Genomic DNA, 20,382 nt, shown 5'->3' on the forward strand with positions numbered 1-20,382 from the left:
AACAGAGTCAGGGTCCTGGCACACAGGGTTTGCTAAGAGGAAGAAAGGAACTCAGCTTGCACTCCAGATGCCAGAATGAATTACCTGGTCTTGCACTGTCACGTCTAACTTTAAAGATGCTTATGGGACCAATGGGAAGAACAGTAAAGTTGATTTCGTCAACAACAACATGAGATGAGCACCTTCCTGAGTATCTATCAACTGGCTTCATATCACTCACAGATAAAACATTTTCTCTTGAATGTGAGACATGACTATGTTTCCAATAACCTAAGCATTACACTGCTCTAACTCTGTATGCAATGCTATAATTTAGGTATTGCTATCCTAAATGAATACCTAATTATTCCCACAAGAAAATATATGTAATGGACTATGGTTTGATTCCTGAAGGAATTCCAGGTCTGATAATTACAGATTGTTTACAATACTGTATAATATGAAGAATGAACAATGAGAAACCATACATGCCCATTTCCTACCATGAAAACACTTGGAAAATCAGAGACAGAAGAGAATTGTGAAAAACTGATTGTTCCTTTATAATCATCACTCATGAGTCAACCCTTTAAAATGTCTGAAGTAACAAGGATTTCTACAACTTTTCTTGGGAAGTTATCCCATAGTCTACCTCATGGATAGTACCTTGAAAACAAAGCAGAACAAAAAACCCCCAGAAGATTAGCTGCTGAAACTTGCACTTTGCTTAAAAATTTAGGAAAGAAAATACGAAGAAACCAATTTAATCTCATAGAAGAAGAGGTAATGCTCAAAAGTTATGAATAAAATGTCCATTTTTCACTGTATTAAAACTACTCTACTAACAGGTTCAATCTACAGATCCTTCATTTCTGCTTCAGCTGTTGGAAGCAAAAAGTAGCTGTGTATGTGAATCCACAAACATATGAAAACCACCCATGCTTGCTTGATAGCTGTTATGGCAAATGCCAGATGAGAAAAAAAAAATTAAATGAATAAATATTGATATGTATTTATTTTAAAAAAATCTTCTAATGCTTTGATGAAACAGTTAAAAATTCTACCTTGCCACCTGCAACGATTTAATGAACTGCCTAGCAATCTCGATAAGCAAATTAAATTGCCCTTTCCAGCTTCCTCTGGTTCTGCAAACACATGCCTCACATATGAGATCAGTGAATTCAATGGGATGACTAATAATTTTAGAAGACCTGAGTATACACAAGATTACTCTATAAAAATAACAGCACCACCTTACCACAAAATGAACTGACCACCACAAATATCACAGGTTAACAAACCTGACTACTACAAAGGGATAAGCAGATTTTAATGTTTAGAATCCACACGTGGAAACCATCAGCTTCATCTTTATTAAACTGGAATCAGTAGATGTAATCATCTCAGCTACAGTTCTCAATCATTTTATCAATCCACACATATAAACACTTCCCCATACAGTTATCTAGTCTTAGATTTAACAGATTTTTTTATATTGGCAATTTGTGACCATAATCTCTTTCTCACTTTAACAGAGAAGCAAAAATTTGACCATTGTCCTGGTTTTGGCTGGAATAGAGTTAATTTTCTTCCTAGTAGCTGGTATAGGCTGGCATACAACCATACAAAATACAAATCTGGTATAAAAAATAAGACTGTTTTGCATACCTGGGTTTGGGAATTAGGTACCAACTTGTACATATTCTGGAGTTGTCCATTTACTTTTTTATCTGATTTGACAGAAAGAGAAATAAATACACAGAATTACTTTTTGTTTTGCCCAAAGCAAAGCAAACCAAGTTTATGCACCTTTTTCAATAGCTTATAAAGTTAGGAGACTTAATTACAAGGTATAAAACCACACCATGTAACAGTTTTGTTTGGTCCTGTTTCTCCAGATTAATTAATTCATCTGCAAAGCCTCCTCTTCACACTTTGATAGAGAAGAAACAAAATGTATTCTTGTTGTTCTACAACAGGGGGTAAGAGAGCTGAAGTGGTCTTTGGGACTTACTAAGGAGAAGTCATAGGTGCCTAAGCGGATTCTTTAATAAAATTAATATAACCACAACACTAATAAGCAAGGAAGAAACTTGAAAGAGGAATTTCTGCATCCCATCTGTCAGGCTGGTACTAGGACTGGCTAAAAGCAGCATGTTTTAAGCTCTCTAAAAAGTCTTGCTTTTCAGTGCACTCTTCTAAAAGAAATACACATTCAGCACTGGCAGTACAGAGCAGGCATATCACCTCTCTTTGGGTCTGACATGGTTTCCTTTATCTCAACATATGAACAAAGTAACCCACAGATTTAATATCTGAAATTTTTCTCTTGGGTTTTTTCTTTTAGCTTCTTAGTGTTACAAGCTTCTTGTGATGCAGCTGCTAAGTACAGAGGAGAAACAGGCCCTCTCAGCACCTCTTATATTCTAGCATGATGCTTTAAACTTTGTCTACATCTTCCACCGTTACACTTTTCTGCTCCCTTTGCATCAACAGGCGTGTAAACAAGAATCCAGCTAAATGTTATCGTATTTCTTCACAATTCCATCCAAAACAGAAAAGCAGGAGCAAAAAATTCAACTATAAATAAATATCAATTGAAAGACATTTAAGTTGACCTGCTATCCTGGGGAAAAAAAAAAAAAAAAAAAATCTTTCAAAGCGCTTGGTACTTCTCAGGAATAGGACCTATTGGCCTAAAGACAAGGGAAAATTGACAAAAGTTTCACACTGACTTCATGAGGAAATCATGTTAAGATGGTCAGAAGTAATCTACTTTCATGTCTTTTGATACATTTTGATTAAACAAATGTTGAACATTTGCCATGCCTTTTATGTCTTTCTCAAATCATGAATTAAAACCAGATTCTCCTCCCAACCCCTCCCAACATGTTTAGTGTGTAACAAAAATTTGGCCTGTGGATTCAACAAATACAAGAACATGCAACAGGAATTTCAGTTTACAGTAATTTATATATTCTTCAGTGAGGAAAGAAAATTTACAGTGAAGGATGTTTGGTTTAGGTTGAGATGCTTTTTAATATATGAAAAGACCTTGAGTTGCTACAAGACAGTAAGTTAGAACAGAAAAAAGTGGCCATTTGTGTTGATTGTTAAACTCCTATGCAGACAGATGGTTACAAATTTATAATAAATGTTCACTCTCTGTTTACTGCCCACAGCTTCTGTATCTACCTACTATGCACTGACAATACGAAAGGCTTGAATCTGAAAGGTGCTGTCAACTTTCCAATTACAAGATACTTTATCAGTAGACCAGAATGTAGACATACAGTGTTAACAGGAAGCTCCCTGGATTTAGTTGTTGCAGAAGCACCCACTGAATACCCAAGTCTACATTCTATGAAAAAGAAATCTCATCTAAATAGAACATGAAATCTTACAAGAAAGTCTCTTTCAATCCAACTCAATCTGCCTCTGTAACTTACATGAATGATTCTTCTGGCTTATTAAAAATGCATAGTGTCTGTAAGAAACAGCATTTATAATACATTATATACAAAGAGCAAATTTGGTGATGTCAGTGGACATTTCAATCAGTCTTGAATGCAGCTTTAAACTATAAACACTATGCACTCTTCATTCGCTCCTATTTTAAGTGCTCAAATGTATTCCAGCACTTGCTTTACAGATGACTTTAGAATGTTTAAAATGTAGGAAAAACAGCCATTTAGTAAGCCTTCTTTAGAGCTGTGAAGCAGAGTTTCTTTTTGTGAGGCAGGTATGGGAAAAGACTACCACCATTCTCCACTTTAAGATAATCGTATAACGATGGCATTATTCTGGACTGCTAAAATGATCTACGGGCACTGGGCAGGTACTTCAAAGTTACAGCTTTCTAATTTATAATGAAGGCCAGCAAAGTTCTTTGTTAGGGAGTATGAGGGCTTTTACAGTGTTACAAGCCACCCTACTGCTCCCCTCCCTTATCCTCCAGTATATCGAGCTGTGTAACTCACCTACAACTTGAAACTGAGGTTCAAATCAAATTTCAGCTGGAAATCTCATATGAATAAAGCTCTCTTATGAGAATTGCCATTCTTCACATTTCGAGTCAAGCTAGAAATACTGAGCATAAGAGTCTGCAGCAGCTTCTGATCAACATCATGCTCAGAAATACCTTCATGTAAATGCTTGAGGAAAATAAATGAAATTGAACAATGTCTGTTTAGTCCTCTTTTCCCCTCTTTAAAAGGAGCAAGACTCTGCTGCTGCCTATTTCCTCTATTGATAGGAGTGATTCTTTGAGCAGTACATGTTTTTTCAAGGGTTAATTTGATGTCACTTTGCCAGCATTGTCTTGGGACTTTGGAGAAAAAGCTTAAAATATGACTGAAAGAACAGCCAGAGATGCCACACACTGCCTCCATGAGAACCCAAACAAAAGCATGTATGAGAGTCTATGCTTCAAACACAATTTAGATAATTCCTTGACTGAAAATTAGCTTCCAATTCAACTCTCCAGCAGAGTCATAAAGGGCCTATTGTGATGCATGCTGGATAGGACAGGCCCTGTCTAGCTTTTAACCAACTTGAACATAAAAGCAGATATAAAAGATTCAAACAAGGATAATACTTTCCATCAACTCAAATTAGTAATGATCTTCTTATTCAAGGCACAAGGAAAAAGCTTGGAATCCAGTCAGACGTATAAACATACATACTCAACACTTCATGTGTACCTAAACTAACCACTGTTAGAGTTCTACCAACCTGCAGCAGATCCTGTACTATCTGCAATGAGAAGAGAACACCTTTCAGAAGAGTAGGTGCCAGTTTTCCAAACACAAACTATTCTTAGTTTCACCAATTCCTAAAATAATTTCTTAGGGGCATAAGGGATAGCATTCAAATAATGAAAACCTGACTGGTAGTGTACTTTAAATAATATCACAATAAAGGAAAAAATACTGTCAAACTGAGTAGCTATTTGATTATTTACTGCCAAATACTTACTAGACAGGACTGTCTTATGATTGAAAGTCTTGCTCCAAATACTATCCTCTACATTGTCTTTAACTCCAAATTCATAAACTGTGTTTGGCTTCAGATTGTCCACCACCGTCTCTGTAACTGGGCAAAGCTGGAAAACCCATTTCTTGTCTTTATCCTTTTCTCTGTAGCGAACTGTATAGAACCTGCTCGACAGAAAAAAAAAATTCTTCACAAAGAAACTCACTACAATAATTTTTGTTAGGAATTACTAAAATAACTTCTACCCACCATTGTTCTTGTTCTTTCTGGCCCCTTATGGTTATCAAATATCAGAAAAGCCAGCATATCTTCCCTGCAAATGTAGTACTAGCCCAGTCATCTCCTAGATACATATATGCAGATGCCGACATTAGGAGTATTATATAAAGAGCAAGAGAACAGTCTCCTTATTCACAACCAACTGTGTGTGGTTCTGACCACAAACTGCAAGCTCATTTTGCAAGCAGTTCCTGTGATTCTGACATATGCCAGAACTAGTCAATTGAATCATGAGTCTATTAGTCAGGAAGCCTCAACCAATTTCACAAAACCTCCTCTATCTGTCCAGGGGAAGGTGTTCCCCTCAAAATTAGTCCAAAAATATTCTCAAGGGAAACCCAGTAACAGTTGACATTTATATAATACATTCCTCATTCAGTGATCCCATTATGCATTGCCCACACTTCAAACAAGAAAGTAAACCAAGACATTACTTTCAGCAGTTTAAATCAATAACGTGATGAATGCTAGCAGATTATGAAATTAAAAAACATTTCTACAGAAATTGCCCAATTCAATCAAGCAGCACCACCCTGAAAAAGTATGACTGCGATGCTGACCAGTATAAAACAACACAATGTAAATGGTGAGAGTTACGGCACAAGAACTCCACTGCCTGCTACAGTCTCATTTTCAATATACATACTGTACCACTGCCAGAATGGGGTGGGGTTTTCTGGTTTTGTAAAAACAAATTTCGGAGAGATTTGGCAATTTTTTAATCCATGTATTACTGAAAACTGTTACACATAATGTAAATAAAGCATATGCATTGTCCATATCCATCTTACGTTTACATCAGCTGAAAAAGGATGAATTCCATCCAATTTTATTTTTCCACACTTCAATAAAGCAAATTAAGGCCATAAACCAAACACAACTTGAAAACCCCAGGTACGTGCCCAAGAATCATTCAGAAGCAAAAGAAATGTGGGTTGCAAGATTTAATCCAGGTGTTATATAGGAAAAATATATGGAGAGAAAGGAAGGGACCTTAAGAAAACAACCAAAAAAAAGTTCTTTAATCAACTGAAAAGGTATCAAAGGTCCAGATTAAAATAACTTAATGGACCAAATATAATACTGTCAATGCATAAAGCTGCTTTTGCCAAAGTTACGGAAGAGCACTTCCAGAGTAGAGTATATGTGAAAGATGACTGTTGAGTACAGGGAAATTCCTACTTCGTTATTAAAACACAACCTACGACAAGGCAAGGGCCAATCATGGAAAATATTTTCATACACAAAGATTCACTTTGTTTACATATTTTATCTCATAACTGTCAAATTTGTTTTGTTGGCACCAAAAATATAGGTTCTCCTGTTTTAGTTGCTACAATTTAGCTCATTCAGGTATTCCGCCAGATTACAAAATTAGTATTTATGTTGGCTCACATAACTCTCTTCATTAGCTGGAAGATTTCTCCTCCTATATCCTCTTCATACATAGTCACACAGACATTAATAGACAAGAAAAGCTTACTTGAAATCTCTGTCACTATCTTGCAAAGTACATAACAGTAATAAACAAATCCCATCTGCAACATAAATGCATCTTGCTGGACCCCATACAGTCTCTTGCTGAGGGATTTAAAACAGGTATAGACAGATCTATGATCAAAATGTGAATCACAAGTAGAAGCAGACACCTTCTTCCCAGCTTGCCTGAAAGAGGAGATTTCATCTGTTGTCATCTTCATCCTTACCTTTTCCTAGGGGTTTTAGTCGAATGGGGTAGAAATAAAGTGATTGCATGTGATGGAAAGAAAACAGTATGCTGATTCATTTCAGTTATTTAACAGTCTAAATGAACAGCTGCAGCAGAAACGAGGAGGAAAAAACACCCTCAAAAACTTGTTCATAATGAATAGGCTTTTAAGTGGCTGCTCCCACTTGCTTCTAACTGTAGAAAATGTTCTGTTTTTGAATACTGTCTCCACACCTGCAAATTCCTTCTCCCTAACATGAATTAAAATACCAAGAACACTTGCATGTCAAAAACCATCTTTCACTAAAATTCAAGGCTATTAAAAAAATCTGAAAAGAAGATTTTCATAGTTGTGCCGAAACTGTGCGATTAGAAATAGAAACATATAGCATAGAAGAAATGTGCTCTCAACTCCAAGACTTCTAAGCCTGCAAAAACTTCACCAAGGGTGTAATTATTTCAGTGGAAACTTGCCACTACGAGTACTAAAAACACTGACTGTGATGACAGAATTTCCTCAACCATTTCAATAAAAAGCAACCAAAATGAAGTTCCATTTAACAATTTGCAAGTCACAATTGTTTGAGTATTAAAAATATCCAAATTGTAAACAACATGCACTTTTGGGGAAATGCAATAATTTCTTAATAGAGTATGAATTCAGAAATGCCAAGTTTTGTCATTAAAGAACAACAATTCATTCTTAAACCAGAACAACAAGCTGACAAATACAGAACATTCTACTGATTAAATTTTGTTGTCATTTTAACTTCTCCCTTTTTCGAACCTTCCTTTCAGAAAAAAAACCAATATCAAACAATCAACACATATAATTGAAGACACGAGAAAGCAGTCACCACTCACATATATCAGTCCCCTTGTGGCAGTGACATACACACACAAAATTTGCGCAGCTGGCCTGCTACGCGTACCAGAAACGGCAAAACTGCTTCTCCTGGATTGCAAACATTTAGAGAAACCTCTCCATACATTCCCCTCAAAAATGACAGAAGGCAGGCTGAAAACAGATAGCAGGCTGAAACAAAGTACAGCCACACTTACATAGAGGGGAAAGGTACACCACACTGTTTCTCAGATAAAACAATTCCCATTATCTCTGTAAGGTAAGAATATGAAAAACAGATTGCATACTGCAGGGCCCTAATAGCTAATATGAAAGTTACACTGGGTGAGAATTTATTTTAATCTAGATTCTCAGCATGTACAAAGACCTGGCAATATTTAACTGCATTTAGTTTTGATTCCTTACTTGTTTTGGTGGGGGATATGAAAAGGGTACATTTTATCAGAACAACGTTTATTGAATAGCACTTGTATTCCTATTTACAACAACTACTAATCTAAAGATTTCAGGGTTCAGTTCACGTCTTTTCCAGCTAGCACTCTAGAAAACATTAAACCCCTTTTGTTAAGCTCCATAAAAATTAATCTCAGTCCCTCTCTCCCTAACAGGCAGTGTTTCACTCATTAGAAGATACCCCCAAACAAACCACCATGGGGACTGTAGAGAAATTTTACCTCCTCCCTTTTTACTGGACAACTGAAAGGATAATAAACTCCAACAATTTAAACAGAAGGTGTCATGAGCAGGTGAGGGATACTGTTCCACTCACAGGTTTTTGTTTGTTTTGCTGTAATAAAGTCAGCCAAAAAAAAAAACCCAAAACCCACGGGAAAGAAATAGAGCCTACATTTGCCAAGATGGCCTCTCTCCATATGCATTTGTGCAACACCATGATATGTTGTAATATTTGTATTATTGAAAATCTCTCTACATTAAAGAGCTTTAAGTATTCTTTTACAATATTCTGACTTCACTTGCCTCCACCTATGATGCACACAAAATGTGAAATAACGGCAGAAATAGACACAGCAAAACCAATCTCATCATTTAAAGGAAGCCACAAGAGTACAATATTACTCCATAGGCCAACTGCTGTAGTGGTCACTACATATGCAAAGTCTATGTAAAAGACTATCAGCCCAATACAAAAGGATGTTCTATCCTTTCTATGTTCAGTTTACATAGGTTTTGGTTTTTTTTAAACTCCACAATGCAAGGCAGTGAAACCTTTTCCTTCTCAGCTTAGAGCTAGACTTTTATATTACATAAGAAATCAAAAGATGATGACCATTTTAAAGAAACAGCCCACAGGGTTTTTGCTTCTGAAATGAAGGAAATCTCGCTTGCTGCAAAGAGAAGCAAAATTCTAGGATGGATAGGCAAAACATTAAGTTTTCATATATCAGCATAAATGACACTGTCTTCCCAAGAATTCCAGTGCTATTTTTCCAATTATTAACCAAATCTCTTTTCAGCCAGATTCCCAGAAAATGCTTGCACAGTCAAATATTTGGGCACAAACAATTAGATACTGGAAATCTTATAAGGCAGATGGGTTTATGAGATTCCCAGACCAGGTCAGTTTGTATAAATATCATGGGTTTATTTGGAAACAGATCCAAACCAAAACTCTAAACAATTTAATCATGACTATTTTAGTCACACATAACACTAAACAATTAAGCCTTGGAGATGTAAGAACATTCCTGCTCTGTGATTTTGTGTTGCCATAGATAAAAGATTATAAAACATTGCACTTTTGTGCATAGGAATGTAATCAGACTTTTAAAAAAAAGGCTATTAGCATACAAGTACATTTATTTATTTGTTTATAGCTAGACTTCATTAGGAACACAGCATGCATTTAGTGTTAGAAAGTAATAAAACAAACGGCTTGAACTATGATTTTTCAGATACTGAGTGTTTCACAAATTGGCACATGAATTTGATTATATTGTTTCCTTTTTGTTGCCAAGTTTACTTTAAAGTAACAGACACTGACATATATAAAAAGATGGAAAGAATTACATCACTGATGGCTACCAGTTAAGTCTGCAAAGCACTTTCTAATTTAGTTTTCACTTTTACATGATCACTAACTTCACTTTTTTCACTTAAATTTTTTAGTAGAATGACTGAAATTAATTGAAGACTTAGGAGTTCTGAAGAATGGGAGGCTCACCACCAAATCTTTCCATGTTTAAACAAGCTTTCAGCATATACTCCCACAGCAGTAACTCAAAAGCATCTGAAACTCAAAAACTTGCTTTGCTGCAGTATGTTTTCCTTAAGGAATCCTGCTAAGCTTAAAATACATTTTCTATGACATTTGCAACACAAGGCATGATTAAATTGGCAGCTGCATAGTAACACAGATTTGTAGATAGGCACAAAAGGAGATGCATGCACACATCTTTCTGAATTTAGGGTTTTAAAAACCCTATTTCTATGTGCTATACAACATAAAGAGTAGGTATGGATTCTTCTTGGTTTTTCTCTTTCTCTTTATTTTTCTTACCTTTTTGTTTAAAGCATCAGATACAAATTAAGTAAAGCACAAAACTTGTACTACTTGCAAAGATGACATTAGGACATCTAAATCGCAGGCAAACAAATTTAAACAATATAACTGCAAATTTCTAAAAGTTCTTAACTTAGATATATTTCACAAAAAAATCCATAGCTTCAGGTTTTAAATTTCTGTTTCACATGTATCTAAAAGCATGTTTGTTTTTCTATACAATCCACTTGACACAGTAAAATACAGTATTCTATCTAATAATGCTGTTTTTGTCTTGCATGGAAAAAACATTTTCTGTTCCTTCCCCTGACTCCCCCTGCCCAAAGAACTGAAGATCAAACTCCAGCTTTTTCAGCCCCGTTCTGGGATCTGTGGTGGTGTTCTAACCAAAGGAAAGGCCAAGAAAAGTCTATACAATAGTCTACACTCTCTTCTTCAGACCTAAATGGACAGTAAACATAGGCCCAGTGTATTTATTATGACAGCTCTGTCCACTAATGGTTGTTTGAACATTGAATGGCAGAGAGGAAACAAGTCTCTCTACTCTCTCGGAAATACAAAAAGAGGAACTGAACGTGACTGCACAGCAGGTTATCGTGACTTTGCCATCCTCCCTCATCAACTACCTCATACTGGTGTCAGAAAACAGAAGATGCTGAGAAAGCTAATTCCACACTGTTGGTGGAACCTTTCTGGTGTTATGTAGTTCTCATCAGTTATATAAAACTAATAGCTTGAGTTTTTCTGGTTTGGGTTGTTTTGTTTTGCATTCTAGGGCTAAGGCTCTGGCCAGAGATGATAGCCGCTTCAAGGAGGCTTTAAAATTTGACCTTGCAAAGAACTTCGGTCCACACAAATGACAGTGATTATCTTTGCTTCCACAAGGAATTAGGGTTTGGCATTATCTTGCAGGAAATATGTAGCAGTCTATTGGCTTATACCCTTAATCTGTATAGAGATAAGCAACCAAAGAATGGTTTGTCAAAAAATGGCACAAGAACTTTTTCTTCATTGGAGTTTCTTAAAAAGCACTTCACAGGTACAGAAGAACACTATGTGCCCTCAATAAGCAAGCAATAATTTCACTGAAGCAATAAAAGATACCAATGCTCTTTGAGAACGTGGCACCTCTTATTCAAAACTCATTTGCTCACAAAACCAGACCTTCTAAGGAATATCCCACTGAGGTCAGACTCTCACTAGAGAAAATCCTGGCCAACAGACCCATGCTGTTCCATATGGTTTTCATCTTCTGAGTCAGTAACATACTCAACTAACTTCTATTATGCAACATTTGTACAAAAGCCTAACATCCATACAGAGATGGTAAAATCTGCAGCTGAGAACAGTGACTCCATTTCAGGTCATACAAAGTTATAAATCTAAAACTTGGTGGGATGTTAACCGATAGAACTGACTTGAGAGGTCCTAATTGCCACATACTGGCCATGTCAAAGGTTAGAGGTTAGTCACTATACAACAATCCTGAGGATGATTAACAGTACATTTCAACATGTCACAGTAAGGAGAACATGCCAGATCAGAAAGGATTAAATAAGTGAAGTAGACTGCCCCTGCAATAGATACAATTGTTGATGAATCCATTATCTGATTTTAAGTCTTGAACTTCTAAGATGATGCTGACTTGCTAAGGATGGGCTACTTCCTAATTTTTCTTACCATAGATTATCAATTATCATTCAAATTATTATAATATAAATTAATAATTTTTCTTCTATACACTGACTAGAAATATATTTGAATCCAATCACTGCTTGGAATTAAAGAAATACACACCATGGTCATGTGGAAACTGTTCTCATCGTTTATACAAATCACAAGCATTTTGGTCCAGCAAAGGTAAACAAAATAAGTGCACCACTTAAGCGATTTTTTTTTCTTCATTAACTTCATTGCTATGCTGGATTGCAAAATAGAAATCTGCTTACAGGTATACATCCATACTTTGATAGGACTGTTTGTAATTTGATTTAAGTGTTTTTAAACTAGCTACTTATGAGTGTCAGTGTATCTTTAGAGTTGCAGTACAGGGAGATATTCAAACAAAACGAAAAACACAACTCTCATAGCTAAGTCCTCTTATGGGGGCAAAAGGGAAATACATAGGCAGTACCTAAGTACAGCCTGACAACATTTCACTAAAATGGAGGGTACATGAAAAGTAAACACCTGAGAGGAACCAGCTAACTGGACTAAACAACACGTAGCTAAAGAACCAGAATTTTGCAAGATGCATACCATTACTTGACACAAAGACATGGTAAAAGCAAGTCTCTCATACAAATGTATAGAATATATTCTAAGCATAGCAGGACACCAGTATCACTGCACTAAGCGGAAAACATTACATACTATGTTAAAGAGTTTTTTCAAACTTTGAGTCAATGAATGTCCAGCGAGAATATTCAGTTACTGAGGAGAAAAACCAAAGCTGATGAAGGCATTGTGGTGGGTACCATATGCCTTGAATCTCCAGGTGAATTAATACAGGATATATGCTTCTTCTAGTGTTCTTCCTTCCCACTGCACAATGGGTGCTGTAACTTTGGTGCTGACGCAGCACATAGAGAAGATAAGTTCCACTGCAAAAACCGTGCTAAAATCATTATGCGGGCAGAACACTTTACAGGCTCCTCCATGATCAGCTCGTTTCTTCAATTTCTAACTGTAGGAAACTATTTGCTGCTTTCTTGACTGAGAGAGCAAAATTTAAGCCTAAACCAACTTTTATTTCTACTGAAAAAAATCCAATTCAATTACATGCTTGGACATTTCCTAATATTCCATAACAATTTCCTAATAAACATTAACGTTGTTATTTCAACAGTGCTTGAAATTGTGGTTGGTGATGAAGATCCAAATTTGTTCATGAGAAATTTTTGAAGCTTGAAAAGGGTTAGTCCAAAGCTTTTGGGAGGTAAGAAAAAGGTCATATTGACTACATGGCATGGGTTTTTTAACATTATCTATGTTTGACATCCAGTTTAATGGTATCAATGGGAGTTTTATTATCAACACCAAAGTATGCAGATTCAAGTCTAAACCAGACAGCTACAAATTAGACAAAAATTAGACTGACAGGGAAGTGTTCTCAATAATGCAAAGATGCATTAAGACAACAAAAGATGATCATTGCAAAACAGATGTAGATGCATCTGAAACGGGGGTGCACCAAGTTTCTTCTTGGTTTTACAAAACACTGCTGATTTGAATAGAGCTTCACACAATGTAAATGAAAACAAAAAAAATTCTTCTGTCATAAAAGGAAGCATACACGGAGAACACCAAAATGGCAGAGCAGGGAAAACATCTGTATTAACAATTTCAATAATCGCAGCAGATGAATTTTACTCATCTGCCAAGAGTTGCCTAAAATGGAATGGTGCACTCAACTAAGAAGCTAGCCAGCACTATGACTTCTCTTGAACCTGCTACTTGGTGAGTCTTCTTGAGCTCCCCACCTACTGTACCACTCATTAAATACAGCAAAACAAAAATGTTATAGTAGAAGAGATCTTCTTTAATGTACAACAGAAAATTAATGAAAGCTGTACCATATCAATATCAGGAAAGCAGTGTAGCGATAAGACCAAATACAGGAAACAAAAATCGAATAGGATTAATACATCATTCCCCTACCACAGCACAGCAAAAGACTTATTTTACTCCTATATACCAACTTTAAGACAATATATTTCCTGTGATTTAACAAAGTTTCTTTCAATTAATTCAGATACAAATGAAGGTAGAGCCAAGGCCATTGGTATAAGAAGAACAAAGGATCTAGCATGAAATACGAAGATTTGTACTTCAGCATGTAGATGTCTGACTAAATTTGCACTCAAGACAAGTAAAGGCTTGTGAAGTATTAATTTAAGTAAATGAGAAAATTTACTTCACATTCAGAACTAATGCTTCCAACTTTTTGATTTTCACTGTCAAACTTATTTCAGCCACACCAGATAACTACACTGAATTAAATCATGATCGTCATAAAAATCAGTTTTCTGTTACCTGTCGCTAGCGCAGCTACTTGTTGCTGTCCAGTCATGTTGAGGGTTGACTAGGATGCCCCAAGAGAGGAACACAGAGGTTGGGGTGAGAGTGCCAACTACCAGCTGCAGAGGCTTTTGAGTCTTGGTCCGACCTACATAAGAAACATATAATTCCAATTACAAGTTAGTTTCTCTCCTGCATTATGTAGGGGAAAGTTTTTGCAGTTGGCTAATAAAGTAAATGAAGACCTACTTCTCTTCTAAATTTGAAGGGTAAGGTACAACAGTTCTCTCTCTTTTTCATGGTCACCATTTCTAATGTATGATTTAAAAAAGGGGGCAGAGACAGTGTCTGTGATCTGTTTGTTGGCTTCTCGTTGAGGCAAATGAAACATCTGCAAGGAAGGGAGACTGCTCCTTCTCTGAAGCCAGCTGAGCACGAACAGAGGAAAGCAGCAGAGAACAAAGTTGGCATAAAGAAAGGGAGGGTGCAGCTAGCAGGCAGCAGGAGCACAGATTAGGAGACTGCTTTAGAAAGCAGGTATCAGACACCTAAGCCTCAGAAAGGCTATTTTTTAGGTCCCCTTTGGACTTGCACAGCATCTATTTCAACCTAGGAGGAAAGTGGAAGACTCCACTTTCAGGCTTACAGATCCAGGGTAAACCTAAAGGAATTCTTGCTATTATTTCGTGGGTAGGAGGGAGATTTGTTTACTAAACTTTGTTCCAATTTGGTCTTATTATAAGTTTTCTCTATTTCTCTTTTTTTTCAGCCTATGTTCCAGTTAAACCTAGTGTCTGAAAACGAACAGTGGGTGGTTTTGGTATGCGTACTATGAGAGTAAGCTATACACAGATTAACATCAAAGCTCTGGCTGTCTTGGACTGCATCACAGAAGGTGTTACACAGAGTTCAGGACATTAGCAAGTCTCTCTGAGTGTTACAGAAATAGTAACTTCTTGGCAGGATTCTTAGTAACACTGCAATTATGTCCATAGACAATTCATACTTTTTACAGCATTCTTTGTCAAGAGTAAAATAAAACCTACAAAAATTCTGTTGCTTTTAACTGTAGGCAGATCTGAGTCCATGTCTGTATCTGGGGGCATTTTTCTCTTTTAACCACCTACTACATTCAAAATGTTCAGCTTTTGCATGATACTTAACTTTAACTTTGGTCTGAATTAGGTAGCACAACTCTCATGTGGAGAGAGAACTTTCTTTAAATAAAGTCTAAAAGCTAATATTTGGAAATGAAGAAACGATCTAGAGCAATTATTTTGAACCTGTAGTTTGTGGCGTGCTACAAGCCCAAGGAGAACCTTTGGTGTTTGAAAGATGATTAATTAAAGGAAATTCATATACTCTTTACACCACATTACATACTTGAAAAATCTAAAGTATCTGTACCTCTGCAAAAGCTACAGGTGACCACAAATTCCCCAAAAGTTTATAAGCCACTGATCTAAGGGTTATATTTTTCACTGTTGTGAAAAAGATGTGACTAACTTTATTTTCATGCCTTTTGAACCCTAGTGTCTCTTCACTTAACAAGCCCAAATGAAAGTCTCATTTGTACTTTCAACCAATGCATGTGTGTTCATTTAGAAATTTTAACGGTGTGGGTTTTTACTTTATATTGATGATGAATATGTTGCCACAAAACCCCCACAAACAAGCAAAAACACTCTCTACCCTTAAGAGGAAGTATGACATGCTTTGAAATACTGTGGAAAATATGATACTTCCACAAGGGCAAATGTCTGAATAAATTTCTTGTTTTCTGAACCAGTTCCTATACTCTTTCTCCATTTTTAAAGAAAACCTTAAAAGAAACAGCTTGATCATTCACTAAACTATCCGGCAAATCTGCTACCTATAGCAAAATCCCTTTCTTGATCACTTCTTGAGGAAACATGGAAAACGTGTTTTACGGAAAAGAAAAAACCAGCCTTTGTATAAATTGAAATCATACTGGTTTTTGGGAAGACCTACATACAATTTTGGTTATGACTCTTATTATGCCATTAGTTCCCAGTTAGAAACTGCAATGATTTATACACTGTAAAACCAGGAATTACCTTGGTGATCATCATGTTGATTTATACAAATACAAACCATACAACTCCTCTGTATTAATCACATTTTGAACTACAGTGTATCTTCTACAAACGTCACCAGTCTTCACTTGTAAATTTAAAATTGCAGTGACTCAGACTCTACCCCAATTCTTGGTAATGTGTCCAGTTTAACTATTCTCACTACTAAAAAGACTTGCATATATCTTGCTAGCACTAAACCAACAGCTGTTCTTACACTTTTGTCTGCTGGACTGAAAGTCAATTATCTGAATCTTGTACCACAAATCAGTTTCTGTAGACTGTAGATACAAAAATTAATAATGTCCAAAAAGTGCATTGGGCATTTTTTTGGTTTTGTGTTTTTTGATATGTATATACATATATGTTGCATCCAAAAACTAAATCACTTTTCAAAATCTTTCCAGACATACTGTTTTATGTCTCGCCAAGAGCAAGAAGAAATTAATCCCAAGCAGTTACCAGGAATTAGAAAAAATGCATATAAAGATCTCAAACTATAAACATATATATATACACACTATCAGTTTATTCTTTGCAACAGTCCAGTGATCCTGACTGTCACCTCCATATTAAAGTAAGGAGTTAAAAGCCAACAATATTAATTAATGACATGATGAAGGTCATACAGAATGTCTTTGGAACAGACAAGAATCAAGTTCAGATTTCTGCTCTGCTATGTATAGTTTAAACGAGAAACATCCCTCTTTCTTTAACTTCTTGCATCAGCGAACTCAGTAGTATTACTGATTTACAGATACATACACACACACACACACACACACGCACAAGTTACCATTTCCAATGAGAAACAAAGAGCATTAACATGTCCATGGATGAAGAAATCCTTACTGGTAGTTTGGGAAGAGTAACTTCAATACAGCAGAGCACTGTGTGTCAAAACTTTTACTTTTTTTGCATGCATTTGTGACCTCTTTACACATCGGAAATTAGTATTCTAAATTTCAATTCTCATTTGTAAAAACTTTTTACAAGGACAATCTTTAGGTACTTCTTCGTGTTTTGAACATCACTAATGACTAACTAATGACTAGGAAATACTGTCCTACATTTTACCTTCCCACGTATGGAATTTGTGCATCCCAGTCAGACACCTACAGTTACAAATATCTTTTCAGAGAAACCCAGTAAAAGATTCTGTCTTCCTTTAACTATTTTGAGAAAGAGATGCAGTGATGGTAAAATACCTGAACAAGACTTCTTGTTATTTGAAACGCGTGCTGGTCTTACTGACACCAAATACCGTGGCTCTGCATCTGTAAATGAAGAAAGCAGTGATTAATACAGAAGTGTACTTGTACATGTACTTTATTTGAGAAAGGGATTAACCTATAATTCATAAGAGGAAGTCCAATATTCAATGAATGCTTGGTAACATTTGCAAAATATTTTTTTATCTTTACAGGAGAGAATCTCTCTCCATCTTAATTCCAGTTCAAGCTTTTTTGCACCACTTCCCATAAAAGCTTCAACTGCTTCATTTCAAAAAGCTAACAGAACAGATCATATTACATAGTAAAAAAAAAAAAAAAAAGGGCAAAAAAAAAAGCCCTTCCAAAGACAAGAATTTTCGTCGTTCAAGTCAATCTTACCTGAACGGCCTAAGTTTCTTTTAAAGTACACATGAACTGCAGCCATTCTAAAGGATGCAGAGTCATTGCTAGCTGGGTATCAGTTGTGAACTAGCTTGGAAAACTGGAAACACTAGTCTTCATAGGAAATAATGAAATGAAGCAAACCAAGTTTTAAACAAACTCTAACACATCTGAGAGACATCTGATGCAGTCTGGATGACACAAGCACACATGGTAAGAGGCCACAAGTTCAGATATATTCATGTTTCTGGCAGTGAAAGGCGGATAACCTCACCCTGCAGCTTAAAATAATAAATGCTTTGATTAAAACAATGTTGAGATGGTGGTTTTAGTTTGGGAAACTCATCTTCAGAAAGAAGATTTTTCCCTTACCCTTGACATCAGATGTCAGAGGTTTCTGCCCTTCTTAATTATTTAAAACCAAGCTCTACCCTCATCGAACTGCAACACTAGAAAAGAAGTCATAGGAGCTTCCAAAGAGATATCCATGGGCAGAATTTGGCTCACCATATACTGATCAAAACTACTTTAGCTACAGGTTTTTTTTTAAAAAGGATTACTCTATGTAAAATTCTTATTCTAGTTTAGATACATTTCTCTAAATCTGTATCTATAGATGAAAGATTGAATTTCCTGCATCTCTCAGTGTAACAAATACCTTCAAGTCTACCAATTAAACAGAACCACAGAGAAATCAATTTTCTCTTACATCCAGATTTCCGTAAGCAGAGAGGAAGGAAAACCAGTACTGAATAAATCAAAAGCTTGCTGCGCTACTTAAAAGGCTGTGCCAGCATGGGGAAAACCACTCTAACTTAACTTCATTGATTCTATGCATTTAAGTCACTGGAAAAATCACACTACAGGTGTACTTTAATTGTTTAATTATTGTTTTTAAATGGGTTTCAAGCTGCACCCAATATAAATGTAACTAAGATGAGCATTGAAAACAGCTGCTCAAAGCACTGTGGGGAAAAAAAGAATTAGTTAAAAAGAAAGAGCAACCCCAAAGTGCAAATATCTCTTCATTTACAAAAAATGTTTTTGAATATTTAGGGCAGCACACAGTTCTTCCGGGATCTGTGCAATCATCTGGACATTTTTTTAATTGAGACCTAAACCCAGAAGTAAGTGACACTTAAAAATAGTTTGGTTTTCCTGCACTTTAATCCCAGTTTTCTGCTGTGCATTCATGCCCACTTGTGAGACTGTTATAACAGTCACAAAGTATCAAGCAACCTTAACTTCAACAAAATTAGTTGCAAGCATCACCTTGAGAGCTCATGAACTACAAAGTCGGTCTTCAAAACTGCAAAAATTTATGTTTTCATCAACAAAATGTCCAAAGGTTATGAAAGAAAGTTATCCAAACAGTTTGAAACAGCTAGTTTTTCCCTGCTCCATCACTGGAAAAATTCACTCTGGCTGAAGTCTGAAATTACATGTGTAGCAGTATAGAAATAGAATATCTGTTAAACAAAACGTGGTAATAAAGAAAGACCGTAAATTTCTCCCTGCACATCTCAAAGCTACAAACCCTGGTATTTATCAGGAATCATTAATTCTAACAGGTGTTTTTGTTCTGTTACAAAGTGCTCAGCAGGAATATTTTGTGTTGGGTGCTGTTCATTAAGCTTTTTTGTGGATTTAGCAAATGTTGTCTTAATAAAGAATACAACACATCCCTGTTTCCCAGAGAACTCATGGCTCTTCTGATTGTAATACAATCTATAAAAGGAAGTATTCAGGAAAACAGGCTAAGACCAGATGTTGAGAGCGCTCTGCTATAAAACAGGCAGGTCTAAAAAGTACCACTTGTCTGGTTTAGAACCACTGAATTTAAGACAATGTTATGATCATTATAACTAAAATCAGAATTTGAAATTATCAGAAGAGTCCGTTCAATACCTGGGATACACTAAAATCCTGTCCTGAACTTAACTAAAAACATATCTTAATTTAGAAATATGATTTGCCATTCCTGAGCAGAATCACCCATGTTACTATATAGGTGTTAAGAGTATAGCAACAGTAGTTTAACTTAAATTCATCTGTTTGATGAATAGTATCAAAGCATTATGCAGGGACTGAAGAACAGAGGCCTTGAAATGTTTCTATTCTGGACAGAGATACATTCTATATCAAAGGAAACTGAAACCAAGAAAGGCAAACAGCTTGCTTAATCTCATATAATGAGCCCTGATTCAGGTTCAGAAATTGGAGTTCTTTCTTAGTCTTCCACTGCAATTTAACATTTCTCTTTATGAAGTCCAGAAGGCCACTGAGTTTTCACACTGATTTAG

The 20,382-nt window shown here is 36.0% G+C and overlaps 1 protein-coding gene across 19 annotated transcripts in view; it reads right to left on the reverse strand.

Moving 5' to 3' along the window:
• ABI3BP (ABI family member 3 binding protein) overlaps positions 1 to 20,382 on the reverse strand; it is a 164,467-nt gene that overhangs the window by 111,835 nt on the left and 32,250 nt on the right. For all 19 annotated transcript variants that reach the window (XM_087756354.1, XM_087756348.1, XM_087756351.1 and 16 more), the window contains exons 3-6: positions 17,672 to 17,740; positions 14,383 to 14,515; positions 4,957 to 5,138; positions 1,648 to 1,709 (exon numbers count right to left, since the gene is read on the reverse strand). In XM_087756354.1, coding sequence (XP_087612480.1) covers positions 1,648 to 1,709; positions 4,957 to 5,138; positions 14,383 to 14,515; positions 17,672 to 17,740 — 446 coding nt within the window. The remainder of the gene's footprint in view (positions 1 to 1,647; positions 1,710 to 4,956; positions 5,139 to 14,382; positions 14,516 to 17,671; positions 17,741 to 20,382) is intronic.

This window comes from Nipponia nippon, unplaced genomic scaffold (assembly GCF_047370975.1).
Source record: "Nipponia nippon isolate SJK-2023a ecotype South Korea unplaced genomic scaffold, ASM4737097v1 scaffold_2, whole genome shotgun sequence".
NCBI lineage: Eukaryota > Metazoa > Chordata > Aves > Pelecaniformes > Threskiornithidae > Nipponia > Nipponia nippon.